Source organism: Aphis gossypii, chromosome 1 (genome assembly GCF_020184175.1).
Source record: "Aphis gossypii isolate Hap1 chromosome 1, ASM2018417v2, whole genome shotgun sequence".
Classification (NCBI taxonomy): Eukaryota; Metazoa; Arthropoda; class Insecta; order Hemiptera; family Aphididae; genus Aphis; species Aphis gossypii.
Genome location: NC_065530.1, coordinates 38,695,760 through 38,720,178, shown reverse-complemented (window position 1 = coordinate 38,720,178; position 24,419 = coordinate 38,695,760). Strand labels below are relative to the sequence as shown.

At 36.9% G+C, this 24,419-nt stretch overlaps 3 protein-coding genes and 2 pseudogenes across 3 annotated transcripts; 3 read left to right on the top strand and 2 right to left on the bottom strand.

The window, feature by feature from the left end:
* Nucleotides 1–18,333: 18,333 nt before the first annotated feature.
* Nucleotides 18,334–18,798, bottom strand: LOC126549181 (histone H2B-like). The gene has a single exon (XM_050197743.1). The coding sequence runs from the start codon at nucleotides 18,774–18,776 to the stop codon at nucleotides 18,396–18,398; it is 381 nt and encodes a 126-aa protein (XP_050053700.1). The 5' UTR covers nucleotides 18,777–18,798; the 3' UTR covers nucleotides 18,334–18,395.
* Nucleotides 18,799–19,142: 344 nt separating this feature from the next.
* Nucleotides 19,143–19,620, top strand: LOC126549187 (histone H2A-like; annotated as a pseudogene).
* A 1,426-nt stretch (nucleotides 19,621–21,046) lies between these two features.
* On the bottom strand, nucleotides 21,047–21,388 carry LOC126549195 (histone H4). Its single transcript, XM_050197754.1, has one exon. The coding sequence runs from the start codon at nucleotides 21,386–21,388 to the stop codon at nucleotides 21,077–21,079; it is 312 nt and encodes a 103-aa protein (XP_050053711.1). The 3' UTR covers nucleotides 21,047–21,076.
* A 219-nt stretch (nucleotides 21,389–21,607) lies between these two features.
* On the top strand, nucleotides 21,608–22,140 carry LOC126549177 (histone H3). Its single transcript, XM_050197739.1, has one exon. The coding sequence runs from the start codon at nucleotides 21,677–21,679 to the stop codon at nucleotides 22,085–22,087; it is 411 nt and encodes a 136-aa protein (XP_050053696.1). The 5' UTR covers nucleotides 21,608–21,676; the 3' UTR covers nucleotides 22,088–22,140.
* Nucleotides 22,141–22,759: 619 nt separating this feature from the next.
* LOC126549190 (late histone H2B.L4-like) lies at nucleotides 22,760–23,333 on the top strand (annotated as a pseudogene).
* The last annotated feature ends 1,086 nt before the right edge of the window (nucleotides 23,334–24,419 follow it).

Here is a 24,419-nt window from a genome sequence, read left to right as displayed (position 1 = left end):
TGTTTTCTTCCGAATATAATGGCTTCGGTCTTGTCTATGTTTAATCTAAGTCTCCATTTGTCTATCCAGGTCGAGGTCTGGTCCATTTGTCTTTGTAGTTGGCATATTGCGTAGTTTCTGTTTTGGTGGGCCGTGTGGAACATGGTGTCATCTGCAAAAATGGATGTTTGTATTCTATCGAGAAGTGGAAGATCATTTACATAGTGGATGTAGAGTAGGGGTGAAAGGCAGGAACCCTGCGGTACTCCTGCTTGTATTTGTCTTGTCGTTGATTGCTGGTCGGCTACTCGTACTTGGAAAGAGCGGTCTGCTAGGAATGATTTGATTAGTTTTATTATATTTATTGGAAGTTTAGTATTAGTTTTTAGTTTGTATATTAGACCATCGTGCCAGACTCGGTCGAAGGCTTTTTCCATGTCTACAAAAATTGCAGCAGTGTATTTCTTTTGTTTTTGGTTATTTTTTATTTCCTTGAAAAGATGGAAGAGTTGTGTGGTGGTTGAGTGGCCTTCTCTGAATGCATGTTGCTCCGCCCGAGGTTTTATGTATATGCGTAGAGTTCTTAGGATAATCTTTTCAAAGACTTTTGAAATGGTTGAAAGTAAAGATATTGGACGGTGGTTTTCTGGGATGGAGTGGTTTTTCCCTGGTTTAGGAATCATGACGATTGTGGCCTTCTTCCATATCTTGGGGAAGTAGGAAATCCGAAGACATGCCGTGAATATATGTGCTATTTGCGTGATAATATTGCTTGGTAAGTTTTTGAGTGCTGTGTTCGATATGTTATCATATCCTGGTGCTTTGCCATTTGGTAGTTTGTTGATGATGTCTAGTACTTGCTTTGGATTGACGTAGATGTTTGATGAAGTCTGATTTAGATTTATTTCTGTAATGATTTCGTTTACTTCTTGTAAGTCGATTCCTGTATTTCCTGTGAATTGGTTTTCCATGGTGTCTGCGAATAGTTCTGCTTTTTCGTCAGCTTCGAATACTTTGTGGCCAGTGATTGTTTGTAGCGGCGTGTCTGGGGCTTTCTTTTTGAGGAGACGACGGTTTAGTTGGTATAGTGATTTGTTTTTGAAGTTCAACGTTTCTGTGAATGCGTCCCATTGCGTTTGTCTGTGCTTGTTTAACAAATTTTTAACGTATGCAATTTGGGCGTTGTATAGACGTTTTATTCTCTGGTCTCTGGTGGTTTGCCACATTTTCCTAAGTTGTCGTTTGGTTGTTATTTCTAGTATTATTTCATCGGGAAGTTGGGATACGACTTGTTTTGGTTTGAAAGAGTAGGAAGCATTTTCTTGTGCATTTCGAATGATGGTTGTTAGATTTTCTATTTTGTTGTCAATTTCTTCCGGTGTTTGGATGCGGTCGATTTTTGTTTGGGAGAGTTCTGTTTTGAATTTAGCCCAGTTAGTTTTCTTTAGTGTTTTTGGTGGGTTGCTTGAGATTGGTGACACGTTTAAGTTTAATTGAATTGGATTGTGGTCTGGCGACAGGTCATTGTGATTTATTACCGTATACTGAATTGATGGTAGATCTAGTAGTATGATGTCAAGGACGTCTGGTCGGTGATTTGGAATATATGGGTAGTGGGTCGGTGAATCAGGGGCAACAATTGTGTAATTGTTTGCCTCTGAGTGGTGAAGTAATTTTCTGCCTGCAGTATTTGAAGTTTCAATTGTATTGTGGTAGATTCTACAGTGGTTGGAAGTGTGATGTGTTGGTGGGTTATATTTTACCGTATTAGGATTGCTGTGCCTCCTGAAGAGGGAGAGGTTGGTGTTTTTGGGCGGTCTGTTCGGTATATATGATAATTTGGTATTGATATTTTAGTTTTGGGATTTAGTCGGGTTTCGCCAAGTAGGATTATGTCGATTTTGTTTTGTTTTACGAATGCAGTGAGTTCAGGTATTTTGTTTTCGATGCCGTTGCAATTCCATGAGATGATTTTGAGTTCATTCATCATGGGATGTGGGTATGGTGTTGATGATTTTTTGGACTGTTGTGATGACTGCATTTTTTGATGCTACGTCTTCACATTTTTGAGCTGTGGTAAGGAGGTCTCTAATTATTTGTAAGAGCTTTGATGTGTCAATTATGAGTTCGGTTTGTTCTGTTTGATGTTTTGTTGCACTCGCGTATGATTTTACTTTTGTTTCATAGGCCGTGGCTACTGGTGTATGTGTTGATGGTACTTCCAACGTGGATTTTTGAATGAGTTTGGTTCTTACGTCTCTGGAGTGTTTAGTCTTTTCTTTGCAGGTATTAGTATAGTAGGGGCTGCCCCTGTAGTTTGCAGTATGTTTGCCGTTGCAGTTACAGCAGGTTGGGCTGTCTTCTTTCGGTTTTTTACATTCTTTGCTAGGGTGGTGTTCTCCGCATTTTACGCATCTGGGTGGAGGTCCGAACTGGAGTGACGAGTGGCCAAAACGTTGGCAGGAAAAACACTGGGCGGGACCTGATGACTTAAATGACGCTGTTTTGACTCGGACGTAGAATAGTTCGGTTGTTTCAAAGATTTCTTTGACATTTTCTGTGCGTTTTAAGGAAACCATGTGAATTGGGAGTCTCTTTTCGTTTTTGACAAAAGCTCTGACAAAGTTTGGTTTGAAGCCCATCTCTTGGAGTTCTTCTATGAGTTCATCGTCGGTGACGTCAAATGGAACACCTTTGATTACAATCTTGAGAGATTGTTCTTTGGGTAGAGCGAATGTGTGGAAATTGATTTTGTTAGTGGTCATGAATTGTTGAACGAGTCTGAAGGACGACTCTTCAGGGCAGTTTATTTGGATTTGTAGTGGTACTGATGTGGTCTTGGCAGTTACTTCTTCAAGGCCTTGGATTGTGTACATGGCTTTCGCTATTTGCCTCCACGGGTATGTAGCGCAAGTTTGGACGAAAATGGGAGGTATGCGGGAAGTTTTAATTTTGTTGGCAGCGGTATTATACGTTTTGTTTTGGGGTAGATCTTGTGTTGGAGAGCGTGATGTTGATGATGGGCTGCTGGACCAGCTATCTTCAGAGTCCATGGTTCCGGAGGATGGGGTCGATGATTTAGGTTGAGGACCTCTTTTTGCTGATGGGATTGGTGATTTCTTTTTCCTCTTGGTCATGTCGTGCTTTGGTGGAGGTTTGTTTTGATACGCTCGTAGCGAGACCCGGCTGCGTGAACCACTCGGGTGCACTTGCCTCGTGGTCGAAGAATTTTTTGGGTTTACTTACGGTTAGGTTATACTTACGTTTATTTACGGCGTAGTGGACGTGTTCACTGGACAACAGTTGGGAACGGAATGATTGGTTGTAGTTGCAATTTTGCAATTTGCTTTGGTTGAACGGCCGGTGGCCTATGTAGAGCACCAGGCTAAGCCTTTTCACTCTGTTTGAGGTGGATAACTGATTTAGTATTTTATGTGTCTATGCTAGTCGTGCTAGGTGAGGGTATTTGCTTTGAGATAGCTTGTGTCCCAGGGACCTCGTTAGGTTCAGGGTTTCACTTCTGAGAGGCGGAATGCCCGTAGAGTTAAGCAGGTTTCTGTTTGTGGTTAGGTAGTGGGCGCCGGTCATGGTACGTAGAGCTATGTTTTGGAAGGCTTCGATTTTGGTCCACGTGTGTTGGCCAATGAGGTGTCTCCAAATTTGTGCCGCGTATAATACTATCGGCCTTAGGTATATTTTATATATTGATAACCTGACTAGTAGTGGGAGCGCGCTGTTACGATTCAAGACCGGATATATTGCCGCTCTGGCACCACGCGCTTTTTGTAAGGTGTTTCTTATGTGTTTATCGAATTTTAAATTGTAATTTAGGGTCACTCCTAGGTATTTAGCGTGACGGCTCCATTCCAGGTACTGGTTTTGTATGTTTAGCTTCATGTTGTAGCTTAGGGAATGAGGTCCGAAAATTACTGCAACCGTCTTTGATACGTTGATTTGGATTCTCCACTGGGTAAACCAGTGCATTGTGGTGTCCAATTGGCGTTGTAAAGCTAACACAGCGTATTTATAGTTGTGGTTGCTCGCGTACAAAAGTGTGTCATCAGCAAACAGGGCTACTGTGACAGGACTTTGTGTGGGGAAGTCATTAGTGTAAATTAGGTACAGAAGAGGTGACAGGCATGACCCCTGGGGGACACCAGTTTCGATGTTCCGTGATGTAGAGAGGTGGTCATTTATTTTGATTTGGAATGTACGATCTTTAAGAAAGGAATCTATTAGTTTTACTAGTGGATGGGGGATGTTTGCATTCATTAATTTGTAGATGAGTCCCTGGTGCCAAACGCGGTCGAAGGCTTTTGCCACATCCAAGAAAACTGCCACTGTTTTTTCCTTTCCGTGTGATTTTCTAGTTAGGTTGTAGTTTTTTGCATTGCACGATAGGAGGGACTTATTGTCCTTTGCCTGAGTTTCGGGGGGGTCTGCCCCATGACTCAGAGTAGGAGGTGGATTGGTTGAGGTGTTTTATGTGCGCCTGGTCAGTTCGCCATTTCTGTTTCTGTTGCGCTCGGGTGGACCGGGCGTTTTGCCTATGTTTTGTAGGTGGCTGTAGTTAGATTGCTGGAGCTTGACGAACATGTTTTTTGAATTTTGAGTAATAGTAGATTGAATCGATGGAATTTGGCTGGATTTTGAAATTACGGAGTTCCGGACAAACCAGGGCGAACCTGTGATTGTTCGGAGGGCAATGTTTTGTACTGCTTCCAGGCGTCTCCAGTTTGCATTTGATATGAGTGCAGCCCATGCTGGGCCGGCATAGGTGATTATAGTTCTGACGTACATCTGGTATATGCTGAGCTTTGTTCGAACTGGAATTGGACTTAGTCGGTTGAGGACGGGGTACAGTGCGGCTCGTGTGCGTCTTGCTCTTTGGGCGGTTTCCATGACGTGCCGATTGAATCGAAGTCTGCTGTCGAGGTAAACTCCGAGGTATTTAACTGCAGGTTTCCAGCTGATCTCCTGGTTGTAGATTTTTAATGGAGTCGATTTTTTAAGTCCTTTTCTCCCGAACTTTATTGCCAGGGTTTTGTCGGTGTTCAGAGTCAACTTCCACTTTTGGAGCCAAGGGAGGGTGACGTCAATTTGTGCCTGAAGTTTGTCCACTGCATGCTGCATGCCCATGCTGGTTGCCATAAACATGGTGTCATCAGCAAAGAGGTTTGTCAGGGTTCCAGGTGTAGAGGGCATGTCGTTTATGTATGCTATGAACAGAATTGGCGAGAGACAAGAACCTTGGGGGACGCCTGCAATTGGAGTTCGTGGTGTTGAGAAGTCGGATCCGACTCGGACTGAATATGTTCTGTCGGAAATGAATGATTGTACCAGTCTGACGAGCAAAGGTGGAACGTGTAGCTGAAGTAGTTTGTGCAGTAGTCCGTCGTGCCACACTTTGTCGAACGCCTTCTCGAAGTCCAGGAATGCTGCCGCTGTTCGTTCTTCTCGGTTTGTTGTGTTGGCCAGGTGGTCGATTACTTTCGTCAGTTGGTTGGTCGTTGAGTGTTGTGATCTGAAGGCATATTGGTCGGGTCGGATAGAAGTGGATAAGACTTTTTTCAGGTTAATCAGGATTATTATTTCTAGGACCTTGGCCATTGAATTAATGAGTGCTATAGGTCGGTGGCTGCTTGGATTTTTGAGATCTTTTCCTGTTTTCGGTATCATAATCACAGTGGATGCTTTCCAAGGAGTGGAGAAGTGTTGGTATCTTAGGCAGCAGTTGAGCATTTTGGTCAGTGCCAGGATGGTTTTGTCAGAGAAGTGACGGAGAGCCGTGTTGGAAATGCCGTCGGGTCCCGGCGCTTTGTTGCGTGGAAGTCGCTTAATGATGTCTTTAACTACTCCTGGAGAGACCGGCTGAATTGGTGGTTTTGGTGAGGTGTTTAGAATTTGGATTGAGCTGGCGACTAGTAAGTTAGTGGCTGGAGTTCCATCCGGGCAATTGAATTGTGTGGCTAGGTTAGCAGCGAAGAGTTCAGCTTTCCCCGGGGAATCGAAGACTGGTCCTTGTTGGCCGTTTAATGGGTGGTTTGGAGGTTTACTGTTGATTAGAGATTTGTTGATTTTGAATATTTTTGAGTCTCCGGGTCTTATTTTACCAAGGAATGAGTCCCATTCGGCGGCTCTATGGAGTTGGATGAGCCTCTTGACTTTTGATGTCTGATTATTGAATCTGTGTTTGGCTTCTGGGTTCCGGGTAGTTTGCCAGGCCCTCCGTAGTCTTCTCTTTTTAGTGATTTCGAGCTGGATATTGTCTGGTATGCGTGTTTGGTTTGGTTGGTTGGTGAGGATAGAAGTATTTTTGGACAGTGCGTCCTGGACAGTAGTGGTAAAGTTATCAATCGCTTGATTGAGTTCCGAAGTTGAGTTGATGGTTGGATTCGGACTTGGGATGGTAAAATGTAGATCGACTGCGAATTTTGGCCAGTTTGTAACATGCCTCTGTTGGTTTGGTGGGTCGAACGATGGCTTGCCTCGAAGGGTTAGGATGACCGGACTGTGATCAGACGAGAGTTCGTCTGAGAAATTGCAGAGTTCGTATTGTAGGCGATTGTTCTTCAGTATTACAATATCTAAAACGTCAGGTTGATGATGGCGCTGGTCTGGGTGGTGGGTCGGGGTATCTGGAGCAACAATGAGGTAGTCATTCTCCTCCATGTGATTAAGAAGTGTCAAGCCAGCAGCATTTGTTCTTAGGCTGTTCCAAAACGGGTGTTTGGCGTTCCAATCGCCCGCGAGAATTGTTGGAAGGTCGGTGTCCAGGAGATTATCCACGTCAGATGGCATAAGTGGGTTTATAGGCCTTTTGTAAATTGCCGAGATTCTGGTCTCTCGGTTGTTTAACTGAATGTGGATGGTAGTGTTTTCCAGAGAGTTCGTCTGGATGGGGACTTCGTAGTGAATAAGCTTGTTGGCTACTAGGATCGCTGTGCCTCCGGCACATCTTGACTGGACAGGAGGAGTGGGTCGATCGTTTCTATAAATGTGGTAGTTTGGGAGTTTGAAAGACGTTGAGGGTTTGAGGTGAGTTTCGCTGAGTAGGATGATTTGGATTTTGTGTTGTCGAACGAAATGGAGGAGTTCTGATTTTTTGTTGCCTAGACCTTGGCAATTCCAGTAGAGAATTTTAAGTTGTACGTCCATCTTGGTTTATAAGTGAGACGATGGCCGAGATTGCAGACAGGATGGAGTCTTTGAAACTTGATGCAGTAGATATCTGGTATATGGCGTGATTCAGGATATCAATTAGGTTTGTGTTAATTTCGCTTAGCGGATGAATTGGTGGAGCTAGTTGGGATTTGGGCGGCGATAGAGTCTGTGCATAGGTGAGTTGCGTGGAGCTAGTGGGTGGAATGGATGTTGGTTGAGTAGCTGGTGGCGGAGTGATGTCATGAGGTTTGGATTTCTTTGCAGAGGTAGCTTTGATGTAGGCGGGACATTGACGATAGTTAGCCGTGTGTTCGCCATTGCAGTTGCAGCATTTTGGTGGTTGATCAGGAGTTTTGGTACACGACTTGGTTGCGTGGTCATTGCCGCATTTCACGCATTTTGGCTGGTGCTTGCAATTAGCTGAAGAGTGTCCGAAGCCTTGGCAAGAGAAGCACTGGGATGGTCCTGATGTTTTATATGCCTCTACGCGAATGATTAAGTAGAATAGACTGGATAGGTTGAAGATGTTCTTGCTTAATTGGGTGTTAGGGAGACACACCATGTACATCGGCAGCTTCCTTCCGTCTTTCAGGAATTGGCGCACATGCGATATGGTGTATCCTAGTGATTCGAGCTCGGATTTTACGGTATCCTCAGTGTTGTAGCTAGGGACGCCCCTGAGTAGTACTTTGAGCTGGCGTTCTGCCGGCAGTGAGAAGGTATGGAAGGGTATGTTGGCGTTTTCCAAGACGGCTTGTACTGAGCGGAAGGTGGTTGTGTCCACAGCTTGGAGCTTAATGTTGTTCTGACTGAACTTGGCTGAGAGTTGGTCTTGGGTGAATGAAGGCATGATCGAGGGTGCGACCGAAGCCCAGTGGGTCGGGTTCACGATTATAGGTGGGATGCGGTCCTTTTGGATGGTTTGGGGTGGAGGAGTAGGTGACGTGGAGCGTGAACATTGACTAGTAGCAGAGCTGCTTTCAAAAGAGTCGCTGGAGATGGAGTCAGAATCGGTCGGCATAGGGGAGGGAGGTGCACTGCGTTGGCGACCTTGTTGTTTTTGTTTCTTGTGATCCGTGGGAGGCGGCGAGGGGTTTGGCCTCTTCGCGTGCTTGCGTCCACCGCGGTGTGCGCCCATGTTGGACTGGAGTTGACGGCTTTCGGCTGGTTTGGTCGCCGTGCCGAGTAGATGGCCGCTGTGTCGTGCGGGCAGTTAGTGCCGTCAGGTTACGGGAGGGAGCCGGATAATGCTACCGTGGCGGTGCCAGAGCGCGGTCTGACGACGGCGGGATCGCGTTGAGGACGCTGGTCACGTGGGAGGTGGCGTACGGCGTGACAGACGCAGCGAAGACGGACTGTCGCGGACGGATGCCGGATGATGTGTGATGGGGTTGTAGTTTTGCATTGCATTGCATTGCTTATATAACGGCGAGGTGCCTATATACTCGTTCCAGGCGTTTGCCTATGACGAGTTGAGTAATATGCGGTGAATTATTTTTAGTTGGAGTTACACCATAAGAGCGGGTAGGGCTTGGTGGATTTTGAGGTTGTGTCGGTAGCTAAGGTGGATTGATAGGTTACACATCCGAGACTGCGGATGTGGGCGAAAGTTGAGTATGTGTTCCGGTGGAATAGATTCTTACTGTTAGTTATTATTGATTGTTTGATGGTGGAGGTACGAGTTGAAGATAGAATAATTTTATTTGTTACAAACCATGGGGAGGAGGTAATGGTACGGAGGCCGATGTTCTGGACGGCTTCGAGTTTGTGCCAATTTGCTTTTGATATTAGTGGTCCCCACGCCGGACCGGCGTAAGATAGGATTGGTTTAATATACAGTTGTAGTATATTGAGTTTTGTTTTTATGGGGATGGGGCTGGAGCGGTTGAGGACCGGATAGAGCATGCCGCGGACAGCGGTGGCTTTCTTGACCGTTGATTTGATATGTGCTGAGAATGTTAGATTTCGATCGATGGTTACGCCGAGGTATTTTGATGTAGGAGACCAGGGGATTTGGTGACCGTTTATGTTCAGGTGATGTGAAGCGAAATTTTTATAACCGTTGAACATGACCGCAACCGTTTTTTGAGCATTGATGTTGAGGCGCCATTTGTCGTACCAGGTTTGTGTTATGTTTAGTTGTTTTTGTAATTGAATGGCTGCTCTTTTGGGGTTTTTATTCGTGGCGGTGAACATTGTGTCGTCGGCGAATAAGTAAAGCCGGGCGTTTTGGTTGAGGGGGACGTCGTTAGTGTAAGCTAGATATAGTGTTGGCGAAAGACAGGAGCCTTGAGCTGTAGTTTTGGAGATGTGCTGGTATATATACACATTTAGATTGTCAAGGTTGTTGCTGATTGGTTGTAAGTTGTTGGTATGACGAGTCATCATCGCATCGTTGCCTGATAGTTGTCATAAGCTCGATGCGGTTTTTCCTCGTCGTAATGTTGAACTCTTATTGTGTAGAACCTACCGTTTGGAATTGCGTTTAACACTGTTGAGTGTGCTTTTTGGTTGTTAGTGGTCCTGAAAAGGACCGTTTTATGTCGTACTCCGTTACAACTACTGATATTGTTTTAATACTATGTTTTTTTCATCATGTACAATGCACATCGTCTAACACTGGGTAACATAAACTACAATTATGATATTACACTGGATTGACAACTTTACATTTGTTTTCCTACTCTTCGTCTTCGTTCATAAAATAATTTATAGAATGATTGTATCCAGTATATCTATTGCGTGTAACCACACATCAAATTTAACGATCTACCACAAAGTGTCATAAAAGTCAAGCATATGGTCGTACCTGCAATTATTGTTGTCACCTGTCAAAGTGTGTAAAATGTGGTTAAGATCATTACACACACTGGGAATTGTACTAAAGATCATAGTCTCACGGCTTAATATGTTTTAGTGATTATACAGTTTTCTACAAAAGATATCCACCTCGAAAAAAATATTTGATCAAATCAAAGAAAAAAAATCAAACAAGTAGAACCTCAAACACAAGAGTCTTACACTTGTCGTTACTTTACTAAATCCACTTCGGGCCCTTTGTATGCTAACTTATAACTTTAATGTATAAAAAAATAAATAATCAAAACATTATTGAAAGTTAGGACGATTCAAAATATTAATATGTGTGGCATTGACAGAAAATATTGCAAACCTGCAAATACAGTAACTTTTTCCATCTGAACTGAAGGTTTGATATGAATAATTATTAAAGCACATACATTATATTTAATTATTTAAACTATTTTATAGGAACATTATTTCATCAAAAATCAATCAAGACAACCACCTAAGTGAAAGATATAATATTTTAAATATTGCAATAAAATTGGAGCTCTAATAACAAGCAGGTTAATCTCAAAGAATTTTAACAAAATTCAAACAATGAATCAAGTAACTAAAATTAGGAATTTTAGTAAATGGACCAATACCTACGGTAAATATATTAAAAATATAAATATGTACATACAATAGTATTTATTATAAATAAAATATTATTTTTACAATTTATAATAGATTCTGAAGAAGATATAAAATTAATTTTAAACCAAATTAAACATGAAAATTGTAGTCTTCTGGAACTTGAGCGTCATTGTAGTTGAAGTATCAACCATAAATTAAATGAAAGTCTAAAGGTCACAACCTAGAAAATGAGAGAGCGAAAAAACTATAAAATGGCAATGAGATACCGATAAGTATGTAAAATTAATTTTTTTTATTAAATTTATATTTAAATGACTTTGTTAAATAATCAGTTGCTAGATACATGCAAGTATTAAGTTTTATTAATTATGATCAGTATCAAAAATAAATAATAGTAAGCAAGGCCATAACTGGGGGAAGGGTCTAGGGATTCGGACCCCACCCTCAGTTTTTAAAAGTAGAAAAATCTTTTTATTATTAAATAATTAACTATTATGTAAATTGAATATTATAATGACAACTTATGTTTTCAATTACAACAATAATCAAATTTTATATTTTTAACGTAAAAATGACAAACGTTTAGTATCTATATTTAAAAAAATGTTGGAATAAAATATCAGTATTAATATAATATTCACGAAACACGAAATGCAGTAGACAAATGTTAGCAAAACATTAAAAAAAAGAATACCAAAAACATACAAACTTTTTTTAAGCAATATGTAACTCACAAATCCAATTAAAACTTTGAGTGCCTTATACGCATTTTTAATAACTCAACAATTAATGCTATCAATTATCACTGTAGACAGTGATTCCAAAAAATAAAAAGACGAATCCAAAGACACCCATTGAAAATATATCGGACAAATTAGTATTTAATTATTTAATAATAATAAAATTAAAAGCAATAGTAACCATTTACAAACAACAATTTCTATCGTTTAATCACAAAATCCCTGTGTGAACACCTTCCCAGGTTGGACTTCTCCCTTTTTAAATTAGTCTATCTTTTCCTATATGTATATACATTTTTAAAACAAAATTTAAAGATGTAAACTATTGAAAATTCATATGAAAGTAGTAATTCATAATAATTATTAATTTACAATCATATTTTTAAAAATCCCTTAAAAGGTTATTCTTTTGTTGTTTTGTATAATATTTGAAACTAATCACATCATATATTTTCAGATGCATAACAAGTGGTCCCAGCAGGGAGCCATTTAACGTGTCTTATCAAGGATTAAGTGAAAAAATTTCTCACGGTACAGGATTTGAAGCTGGAATGCCAGCCTCGTAACAATGAGCTACCACAGTCTTCTCAGTTTATTCTTCTGTGTGGATCAGAGTGGCAGTGTGTACGGATGAGAAAAGGTGCAGGCGCTGGGGCTGTGTCAATTATTTGTTCCAACTTCTAAAATAAGTCATTGTGGATGATAAAGGAGAGAAAAATATTTAATATTCAATCAAAGATTTACAAAATACTTTTGTTGTACATTTTAGAACTGTAACCCTGGCTGAAAAATTTATAACTTCTTGATATTGACTTAAATTGCCAATTCAACTCTTTATTTTGGTTGTTGGTATTTTACTACAACCAAAAGAGATAATTGTACATTTTAAGTAATTTATTTGTGTTTTAAGATTAAACATTTATTTAACTTAGAGTGCCCAATAAAATACAACTAAATTACAACAAACTAAATCAATTAATTTTTGATTTTGAAAATAATTTCAAATAATTTAATATTAATATAAGTACATATTTGCATTTAATATGTTTGTATATAATTTACACAATGAATATTTCAATGTACCTAGTTAACATATTATAGTGATAGCTACTAGTATTAACCTATTTATTGTATTATATATATAATAATAATATATATATGTTGAATGAACAATACTAGGTACCTACATGCTATTTATAATATGGTTTAAATTATAATAATTTAATTACAACGTACACATAAATGTGCACAGACTTCAATTTCTGGTCTAGCCTGGAACAATTAGTGCCCCAATACTTGGGACAGTGCACCTAATTTTTTTTTTAAACATATTAATGTATAATCTAATTGTAAATTAAAAACTATGTAATATTTATATGCATAAACAGAATCAAGTTGTGTGTGCATTCAACATTAATGCAATAATTTCTAGATATATATATTCAAATATATATGTATATTTGAAGTTATAAATTAAGCTTTAAATTCTTTAGAATAAAATGATATAAATATAGTTATTAGGGCTTGGAAGTTGTAGTAGCTGAATAAGGCAAAATATGCATGAAAAAATGTTAAATATGCAATAACTAACTTTATCAAGTCTGTAACAGAACACAGTACCGGAATTGTAGTAAAACCCAACCAGGGCAGACTTACGCAGTGCAGGTAAACGGACACCTCAGCTGAGCTTGTCAGACGAGTGAGTGGTGCCATAGTTTGAATATTCCGGGATTCCGGCATTGTATCAGACCTCACACTGTTAACAATCCATGGCAATAGTTGGAGTATTCCGGCGTTGCACTGATTGTCAAATCATTCGACTTAGGCTTCCCATAGTTTCTATCATTGTGTTTGCCATGAGTTATTTTATTAGAAGAAAACATCAATTTTTTTTAGAAAATATTGAACAAGTATAAAAATTCTATAGAAATTTAGAAATATGCATAAAAAACATACAAAAATTTAAAAGTATGCACTTTTTTCTAAAATTGACAAAGTATGCAAGAAAAATGTATTTTTCATTTTTGTAGTTAAACTCCTTAAAGTACATAATGGATTTCTAGCTTGGTCTGCTATAAATTGAGAGCATACAGAACAATATTCAACTCCTACAAATTCCAAGCCCTAGTTATAATTAAATATGTATACAAAATTTTAAATTTTATTACGCTCCTAAAAGGATCATTTTTCAGTTGTAAATATATATGTATTTTAATTTAATGAAAGATATTATACATAAAATAATAATAATATGTATTATACTTGTAAAAATACTTATTAATTGTGTAATTTAGTAGGGTGCCTAACTACTAACTAGGTATATAATTTAATTTTATTGTATTTAGCTATAAACCTATAATTGAATATTAAACCTATTATTTATTTGTGGATATGATTCTTCATAACGCTATGTCAATGTAATAAATTATTGCCTATTTTAATTTATATTTATTTATATTGTATACCTATTTCTATGTTAACTTATTTATGTTATTGTATATTTAATAAATACTCTTTTTATACCTACCTACATTATTGTGCTTATATAATTATATTTATTTATATTTCATATGATTTGAAAATATATACTAAATAAGAAAATTGCAATTCACATAGTATTTTCTTATTGTTACAATTATAATTTTAATTAATGTGATCACACATTTTATTTAAAAGATATTATACCTATTTTGAAATAGATTATTTTATTAGTTATAAATATATTTTATAGTAAAACAAGCGTTCTATGATTTTATTGAAATAATAATATAATAGTCTTGACAACAAATTTCTTATGACTTGGGTATCAAATATTATTTGATCGTATTAATCAAATAATATATTTTTATATTAATGAAATATTGTATTGTATTTATTGTATTGATCAAATATCTAATTTTGTTAAATATTGTTATCTATGACAATGTTATATTATAATTTATAAAATTATTAATTAAGTTAAATCAAAATGTTAAAATGTTTGTCATTTATTAAGATAATTATGAATTGATAATTTAATTTTGTTAGTTGAACATATCCGTTTGAAAGCTGAATAGTAACAAATATTTTGTTGATCAAATCTTATTATCTACCATGATTTTCTTTTAAATGATAACTTATAAGGTAAAAATGCATACTCACAATAATAGAGATTTGATTTTCATACTTTTTATACTCTTCGTACTTATGATACAAAGTTTTTGAATAAAATAAAATATTCAAACAAAATTAATAGAGGCTGAAATCAAGATTCGCGAATCAGCTTGTTTATCAAAAATCAAAAAGAATAATCGACGCAATATCAAAACTTATACTAATGACGAAGTCGTTGAGCACATACGTAAAAAAAAAAACAAAACAAGTGAATTTGTAAATTCATATCTTATAATAATAATTATTAGTTTAAACTCCTAGCTTACCAGACATATTCAGTGTCATATCATTAAGGCTTGTATATTTTTAGTCTTGTTAATAATATAATATATTAATTTCTTGAGGAAATCTATTTCGCATTCGCTTCATCTACAGATTTATAAATAAGGGTTTTCCCCGTCTCCATTAATATTTTGTTGGGGTTATAATTTTTGTTTTGCTTATGCATTTTTTAACAACCGATGTGTGTATGAATCTGGGAATTAAAACCTCAGGGGAAAAAAATGCCGAAATAAAATCCTTGGAAAAAAAGCCTCTTACTAATATGTACCAATGTACCATATTATAATGTATTGAAATGTTTTATATAATTATATATAATATATATATATATGTGTAACGAACCAATCCCTAAAGCACGAGCAGGGAGTTTGACAACGTTTTCTTAATATATATTGGAAAAGTAGGGCTTAAAACTAAAGAGAATAAGAACAGTTCTGAATAATGAGGATAATAATAATAAGTATAATATATGTTACGTAAAATCGTAATGGACACAAAATGGTACAACTAATAATAATTCAAGTATAGGGTAATATTTATAATAATAATATTAACGGGTATGCTCGCAAATGGTATAAAATAATTACATGACAAGTCTACCTCACATGACCCAGGCGACTCGTACTGATACAGGAAGGATTCCGGCAGTCGACGTCGACACCTCGTTCCGATCAGATAGATCCGGCGACACGGGGAGCACTTAGTGCATAACACATAAATAAATTCACAGCCGTTAGCATGTGTGTTTTTATATGAAGTCCTAGTTCCAACGGCACTAGAAATTACGGACTTATTATATTAAAAAATGCAATATATCATTTTTTCGTTATGATCGTAATATCCGCACGTAACGACGCCGTCGTCGGCGTGATGGCATCTATGGAGGCGGACGGTGGGGCTGCAAAAAGGCGAGCGTCTGTTCTGCCGTCGCGCAGAACAAGTTTTGCGATTAAAATGTGTTAAGCAACGGCCCTAATGGTTTGTACGCAACAATATGTTTATATTTTTAAACCATATTTATTTATAGCATATTTGATAGTTAAAAATCATATTATAAAATATTCTATTGTATGAATATATTAAGTGACACAATTAAATAATTAATAAATAAATAAATAAGAATAAATTCTTATAAAAATATATAGATTAAATGAAAAAATTTAATTTTATTTTATAGCTTTGTTTCCTAATATTGTTATGGCTTACTGCCGCCAAAATATCTTTTATACAAGTTTCAACATTGGCCAGGCATGTGATCTACAGGGTCCGCCGTGATCTACTATTAATAGGTAACGTATAATATGCCTTAGTGGCATAGTGTCTAATACAAAGTATTTATTTAATATTTAGTATTTATTATAATGTATTTATTTATTAACGTCAAACTCACACGTACATCATACAAGAACTAGATAATTAACTCATATTAAAACGCATTAAATTAGTAAAAAATTACATTAATAATTGAATTTAAAAATGTGACTTTTATTTTAAATGTGTAGTTACGTTTAAAACATAATATAAAACATGTTTAAAACGTTTTATACACAAATTATCATGTTATTATAAAAACATGTTTAAACATAAAAACCCCGTTTAAAACATAAAAATCGTTTGAAACAAATTTTTGCCAAATATTCCATGACGGTGGTCAAGTACACTGGTGCTCCAGCTCCGAAACGTTCGGTGTAGTTGGAAGTTTCCTTTCCACAGTAGACGATGGATACGACCTACCGGAAACTATCCGGCACGGGACGACCTGGTCTTGGATTTACCTCTCTTCCACTTACCAGCGTTACTACGTACACTTGTGATAGCTGTTTACACGATAATATTGTGGAAGAGATATCAAACATACTTCAAACAATGAATGGCGTAAACTCTAAAATGTATGTATTCATAGTTAAATCATAAAGAAATTGTCCCATTGGTTCAAAAGAATAGTATGACAATAACATCGTTTTTTAAACATTTACCATTATAATGTGCTAATTTCATTCGGCATTGTCGTGAAATATAATTGTGAAAAAATTACTATTTTTTACAAAAATTAATATACATAAATGAGATAGTTTATACAACCATCATTATAGTATTTTAACAACTAAGTGAAAGACATCACTGATATTTTTTATTACGTATAACTACTGTTTACGTGATTCACATAATATTATTCATTCGTACATTCTTCAACTATAGATAATCCGTAGTGTTTTGAATCGTACGAAATGGCTGAATGTGTTGAAGCAAGTACACCTCGACACCGGTGTTCCTTCCAAGACCACGAGTATCATGAATAGTTTCGTCAACGATCTATTCGAGCGCATCGCCGCAGAATCCAGTCGTCTGGCTCACTACAATAAACGTTCGACCATCACCAGTCGGGAAATCCAACGTGTTTACTCTTTTTCCTCATATAGTATATACACTCAATGTTTTCAGTTATAGGTATTCTTACTAGTTATGGACAAAAACATTGATTAAGAGTTAAGACTTAAGATCAGATACCGTGATACTAACTACAACCATTATATTATTGTGTTAATTATTCAACTAATATTTTTATTATTATCACTTATGTGTATAAAATATATAAATTATACCTTTATTTATTTGCATGATACTTCAATAACTGCAGTGTATACTAAAAGTGTCATTGTATTAAATTTAAATTTCCATAAACGCGTACCTAGGTATTATTAATTATAATAAAAAGTATATTTATGGAGATACTGAATTTTGTAGTATATAATTCTTCCTTTTTATCGTGTTTTATAGTGTAGACTACGAGGACATTAAATGGCCCTTATTAGGGCTACAAATTATTGAACTTTATTTTGTTACAATAGCGAACTGCTTATACAGTGTGTACTTCCGTAGTTAAAGTAACTTCTCAACGTATATACTGTATAAATATCCAGTAATCATACCTAAAACGGATTTGCAGTATCTATATATACTATCAATGAATAGTCGCGATTCGCGGTATTAATTAGATACCTATACGTTTTGTACATTAGATAAGATTAGTACACCAGTCTACTAGTAAATGTCTATATTATTTTAATATTTCAACATTCACCAATTTCGGACATAATATAGTATACGTATAATAAATTGAATGTATGTGTAACCATTATAGTGGACATTTCTTAATTCTCTGTCTGTCCTATATAATGGATGTTTCGTTTCAGATTATGTTGTTTGAGTTTAGGGTGTCCATCAATGTGGCTTTAATTTGTTACATTTTTATTTATTCAACTGAATAGGGAAATAACAAAACATTATTTGGAGTTGCTGTACTCGGGCATTTTTTACGTTTTTGGTCAATTTACCAAGCAATAAGAACTGTCGGGGTTGATAATTAAATTTTCTTCTCAGTTGAGAATAGCATTGAATATTAATTTATATCCACAGACAGTTAAAAAAAAAACGACTCGTTCCTATTTTCGTTTTACGCGTAGTGTGTACTTTAATTATGGAAACTAATTTACAAGGATTTTCAGACATTAAAATTGGTGTGTGATGATAAACATATTTATACTTTTATAGTTTTAAAAAAATATTGGTGGCCCTAAAAAGGGCCTTTTTAAAGGGTAATAGTAGTGGTTTAATAACCGGTAGCAGTAAACAACATTATTTGGAGCTGGTGTATTTGGTCACTGCCTTAGTTCCTTCACTGACGGCGTGCTTGGCCAATTCACCGGGCAACAAGAGACGAACAGCAGTTTGGATTTCCCGACTGGTGATGGTCGAGCGCTTGTTGTAGTGGGCAAGGCGACTGGATTCGGCGGCGATGCGTTCGAACAGATCGTTGACGAAACTGTTCATGATGCTCATTGCCTTTGAGGAGACACCGGTGTCGGGATGTACTTGTTTCAACACTTTGTAGATGTAGATGGCGTACGATTCTTTCCTCTTGGGCTTGCGCTTCTTGTCGGATTTGGCGATGTTCTTTTGAGCCTTGCCGGACGACTTCTTCATCGCTTTTCCTGCGGATTTACCTCCTGGAGCCATTTTGATTGGTTTTGGTTTAGGGTGTTTGTTAACTGTACGACGATAGATACACGAATGATACCGGTGGAGTGAAAACGACGGTATATATTGCTAAAACTAGGTGATACGTCGTTCGTTCATTGGCCATAATGTAACAAGTATGACGGAACAAACAGTACTCAACATCGTTTACAAATGTGATATAAATAGTACTTTCTTCACAATCTAATATCATAATAATGATGATCAAAAACGACATGGTTTTGTAGTAGTTGCAATGCATTCGGTGTCATTTTATAGCGTCATACTGTTTAAAATTGTCCAATTGAAATAATATTTTCCAGTTCTCGACTATATAATGCGCTGTCGTGGCAGTTTCATCACACACAGTTTACGTACGCATTACTGATCAGTCGTATATCGAAGCTACTATCATGAGCGGAAGAGGCAAAGCAGGCAAATCCAAGGGAGGTAAATCCAAGACCAGGTCGTCCGTGCCGGGCTCCAGTTCCCAGTCGGTCGTATCCACCGTCTGTTGAGAAAAGGAAACTACGCCGAACGTGTCGGAGCCGGAGCACCAGTGTATTTGGCCGCCGTCATGGAATATTTGGCAGCTGAAGTTTTGGAGTTGGCTGGTAACGCTGCACGTGACAACAAGAAGTCGCGTATCATCCCCAGACATTTGCAATTGGCCATCAGGAACGACGAGGAATTGAACAAATTGTTGTCCGGTGTTACCATCGCCCAAGGTGGTGTATTGCCAAACATCCAAGCTGTTCTTTTGCCCAAAAAGACTGAGAAGAAAGTCTAAATCCACGCGTCGTATAATACTATACATAATAACTTTATAAAACGGCCCTTTTCAGGGCCACTAATTTAATTTCAAATTTATTTTTTCCTAAAATTGTGGCTTGAGTTAATACCTAAATGACACACAATTAATGTAGTTTAATAGTACATTATTTATATTTTGAACCTAGCATCATTATGTGTTTAACGGTTTCCTAGTTTTTATCTGCCACCCCCTAATTATAATTGGGTTAAATACTTAAATGTTATTGTGTTAACTTTACTGTTGTGTAGAAAAATCACCTGATATCTTGAATAAACTGTTACCTACAACTAACCTAACCTACGAGTATATAATTTTAAAAGATAATATTGGCCAATGGGTAATTCAACACGGCACACTATATTATTGAACACAAAAATTACACTTATACCTACTAACAAGAACAACATGATTACATATTTATTTTGTAAAATTTAATATCCGCCCTCTTGCACGAATTAAATAAATGATTGGTGTTTGCGCCACCGTAATAGTAGGCCTAAATTCACTGTCACATCACCACCGAGGCACCGACACACACACACACACACACACACACACACACACACACACACACACACACACACACACATACACACACACACACATAACATGTTGAATTATTTTTTTTTTTGTTTATCTTTGTTTCATTGTACCTAATGTGAATTATTTAATATAATATTATGCAACGATACCTTATCGTCTGCCGCCAGACCCTCGGCCGTCGTCCATCGTATTATTATAATTAGTTATCGTTTCGCTCTCCAGCGTTTATGCAGTAACGCGGTTTTTTTGCCGTGCGATAATCGCCGAGTTAAATTTTATAAGTTGTATTTAGTGGGCACGAATTGCCACTTTTTATATTTTATTCTCCGTGGACGCGAATCGCCAACGTTTTATTTTATTACACCTTTATTGTATTGTGTGCGCCAATCGCCAATTTTTATATTATTATATTATTACAGTGTGAGCGCTAATCGCTACATATTTGTTATTATTGTATTTCGTCGGCGCTTATCGTCACGAAAGTTACTTATGACTATTATATTGTGAGCGTAAGTCAGTCGCCGTATTTATTTTATTCAATTTTGCGTGTATTATTTAAATTATTTCGTGTATGTGTGTGTGCAATTATTTATATAGGCTAGTTTAGGTAGCAGCTGGCCAGCCGAGCACCGACAAAATTGTGAGCTATTTTATATTATTGTTTTTATTATTAGTTGTGCCAAACCGGCAATTTAATTTATTATATATTTTTACCTGTAATGTATTTTCACGCTTGGAATAGAATATTATCGTATATAGATGGGTAGTCCCGTATAATATTTTTCTTCGATCACAAGGTAATGACTCGATTTTAAATATCGTACTGCTGAGAGAATTAATCATGAAAATGATAATAAAAGAATCAGGAAGGCTATAATTAGTGGTAGTAGTTGGTGGCCCTGAAAAGGGCCTTTTTAGGTTATATATAATATATTTATAGTGATTAACCTCCAAAACCGTACAGAGTTCGGCCTTGTCGTTTAAGAGCGTAGACAACGTCCATAGCAGTAACGGTCTTTCTTTTGGCGTGTTCGGTGTACGTAACTGCGTCACGGATCACGTTTTCCAGAAATACTTTCAACACTCCACGGGTCTCTTCGTAGATCAAACCGGAGATACGCTTCACACCTCCACGACGAGCTAACCGACGGATGGCGGGCTTGGTGATTCCCTGGATGTTATCACGCAACACTTTACGATGACGTTTGGCACCTCCTTTTCCAAGACCTTTTCCTCCTTTTCCGCGACCAGTCATGGTAATTAATTTGTTGAATACGTGTTAGTGGTTACTACGAGTATACAGATGAGAATTATTGAGATATATGGTAACTCATGGTCCGACAACGCAGTATTTATGCTATCGATCTCACAGATCCTGCACCGAGGGGTGTGAGATGCCACACCCCTCGGCCATCAGACGTTAGCCACCCTTCAAATATCGTATAAATAAAGGATGTTTGACTCGCCGAGGATCATTGTGTGTACATTTCTTCCAAAGATAAGTCGTGGTTAAAAATCATCCCTGTTGCGGCATACAAATACAATGGCTCGTACTAAGCAAACCGCCCGAAAATCGACCGGAGGAAAGGCTCCCAGGAAACAGTTGGCAACCAAAGCAGCACGTAAAAGCGCTCCCGCCACTGGTGGAGTGAAGAAACCCCATCGTTATCGTCCTGGAACAGTCGCTCTCCGTGAGATCCGTCGTTACCAAAAGAGCACGGAACTGTTGATCCGCAAATTGCCGTTTCAACGTCTGGTCCGTGAAATCGCTCAAGACTTCAAAACCGACTTGCGTTTCCAGAGTTCCGCCGTCATGGCCTTACAGGAAGCTAGTGAAGCTTATTTGGTCGGTTTATTCGAAGACACCAACTTGTGCGCCATCCATGCTAAACGTGTTACGATCATGCCAAAAGACATCCAGTTGGCTCGTCGTATCCGCGGAGAACGTGCATAATTGTGTATTTGTGTATATTCATTTCTTTAAAACGGCCCTTTTTAGGGCCATCACACACCTCAGTCTTATTAAGAGAAAATATTTTTTGTTTTTATTGTACTTAAATGTGGGTACACAGTTTTTTTAAATTTCCTCGCATTTAATATAAAAAAAGATGACCATATTTTTCAATGTATAGAACGCGAGATTTTTGAAAACCTACAAAAGGTGCTTAGGACGGAAGAGGTTGGGAACCACTGTATTGTAGTGACCTACTGTACGTCCGAGGTCCACTCGATACCTATAATTGTACTACCGAGCGACGAGCGTTATCCATTTTATTTTAATGTTACCTACGTATTTTAATAGGAATAACATATTACTAAATATAATATCCTCCACTATGTGACTCGTGCAATGTACTTTTAACGGTCAATCACATCATTACAGAATGTCAAAAATATAACCAATATCGAAATCAATACCACATCTCCGAACAAATTTGTCAAGCACTTGGACCAAACCCACAGGACGAAAAAACCTAATTTTATTCTTAAAAAAAAAACAGAATTGTACAATTTAATTTAATGTAATCATGTAAATACTAATACTAACAATCTAACCAAAAAATCTTGTACCAATGGCCTAGTTGTCGATGTATATTTAGATCAATAAAATATATATTATTTTTATTTTATCAACGAAGAACAACATGGTTGCTAAACCATCGACAGGTGCACCGCGAGATTAAACACAATCACATTTAATATTCACTGGCGAACGGATCGAACAGCATTTCCGATTTTTCTTATAAATACCGAGTCCATTACCGTCACCAATCATTCATTATTAATATCATCAACTATTTAGTAATATACGTGAACAATTAAAATGGCACCTGGTAAGGCGATGAAAAAGTCACCGGGTAAAGCACAAAAGAAAGTGGTCAAGTCTGGTGGTGTCAAAAAACGCAAAACCAAGAGGAAGCAAACGTTCGGTATCTACATATATAAAGTGCTGAAACAAGTGCACCCTGACTACGGCATCTCGTCAAAGGCCATGAGCATCATGAACACGCTTCGTCAACGACCTTTTCGAACGCATCGCAGGCGAAGCCAGCCGTCTGGCCCAATACAACAAGCGTTTAACGATCACCAGTCGGGAGATCCAGACGGCTGTCCGCCTTTTGTTGCCTGGTGAATTGTCCAAGCACGCTGTCAGTGAAGGGACCAAGGCTGTCACAAAGTAACACCAGCTCCAAATAATAAATGTATTAATGTAAAATATTGTAATAGGTAACTTTTAATTTTCTCACCAACAAAGTGATCAAAACGGCTCTTCTCAGAGCCAAATATAATACTCGATAGACGCGCACGTTACGATGCAGTTAGTAACATTCCTCAGATCTCACCACAATATTAATTTGTGTAAACAAATAGGTACGTAGGGTATAAACTATTGACTAATAATATTTACTAATACTTAGTTTTCAAATGTGGAATTTAGCGAAACCGACCGTAAATACTATGTATAGGATCACGCTTTAAAATTAAAATATTATAAAAATTAATTTTAGAGTATAAAATTATAAAAATTTAGGTAAACGTTATGCTGTACAGTTGTTAAATTTGAATTCAATGAATAATAACAATAATTTTCTGAACAGAGACGGTCTGTCAGGCTATATTACCAAATACCAAGTAAAAATAGTATTGTATAATATATACTATATTACCTACAAGGCTGGGAAAGTTAACGATTTTTTTTTAACTCGTTGAGTTAAGTGATTTTAAAATAAATAAAGCTAAGTTAAGTTAAACGTTAACTTAGAAAAAAAAAATAGTAATTTAACTTAGTTTAAAGTTAAAATTTTGTAATTTTCAAAATAAAAAAATCCAGACACATAATAATGTTTATTAGATAGTTTTTCTTTACGCTCAAGAAAATTAGTGGAGAAATTTAAAATGATACATCAAAGTATTAACTAACTATCAAAAAACCTTCTTTTCTAAAAACCTCCTCATTCAAAAATGTTCATTATTCTTTGGACGAAAATGAACTTATTTTAGATATTTTTGAATAAAATTAACTTGAAGTTAACACGTTAATCTTAAGAAAAGTAACTCATTAAGTTAAAAGTTAATTTGAAATAAAAGTAACGTGTTAATTAACTTAACGTTTCAACTTTTAATTCGTTAATGTCCAGCCTTGTCCATATAATATTAGTATCATAATATTTATATTTTAAAAAACATTTCAATAATGTTACTATAAGTCATAAGGTGCTGTTATCGTATTTTCGGTTTGAGTATTTAATATCGTTAAAAACTGAGAATTTCAAATGTACATTATA

Coding starts and splice junctions, on each gene's coding strand:
- LOC126549181 (XM_050197743.1), bottom strand. CDS start 18,776: ATGGCTCCAGGAGGTAAATCCGCAGGAAAAGCGATGAAGAAGTCGTCC.
- LOC126549195 (XM_050197754.1), bottom strand. CDS start 21,388: ATGACTGGTCGCGGAAAAGGAGGAAAAGGTCTTGGAAAAGGAGGTGCC.
- LOC126549177 (XM_050197739.1), top strand. CDS start 21,677: ATGGCTCGTACTAAGCAAACCGCCCGAAAATCGACCGGAGGAAAGGCT.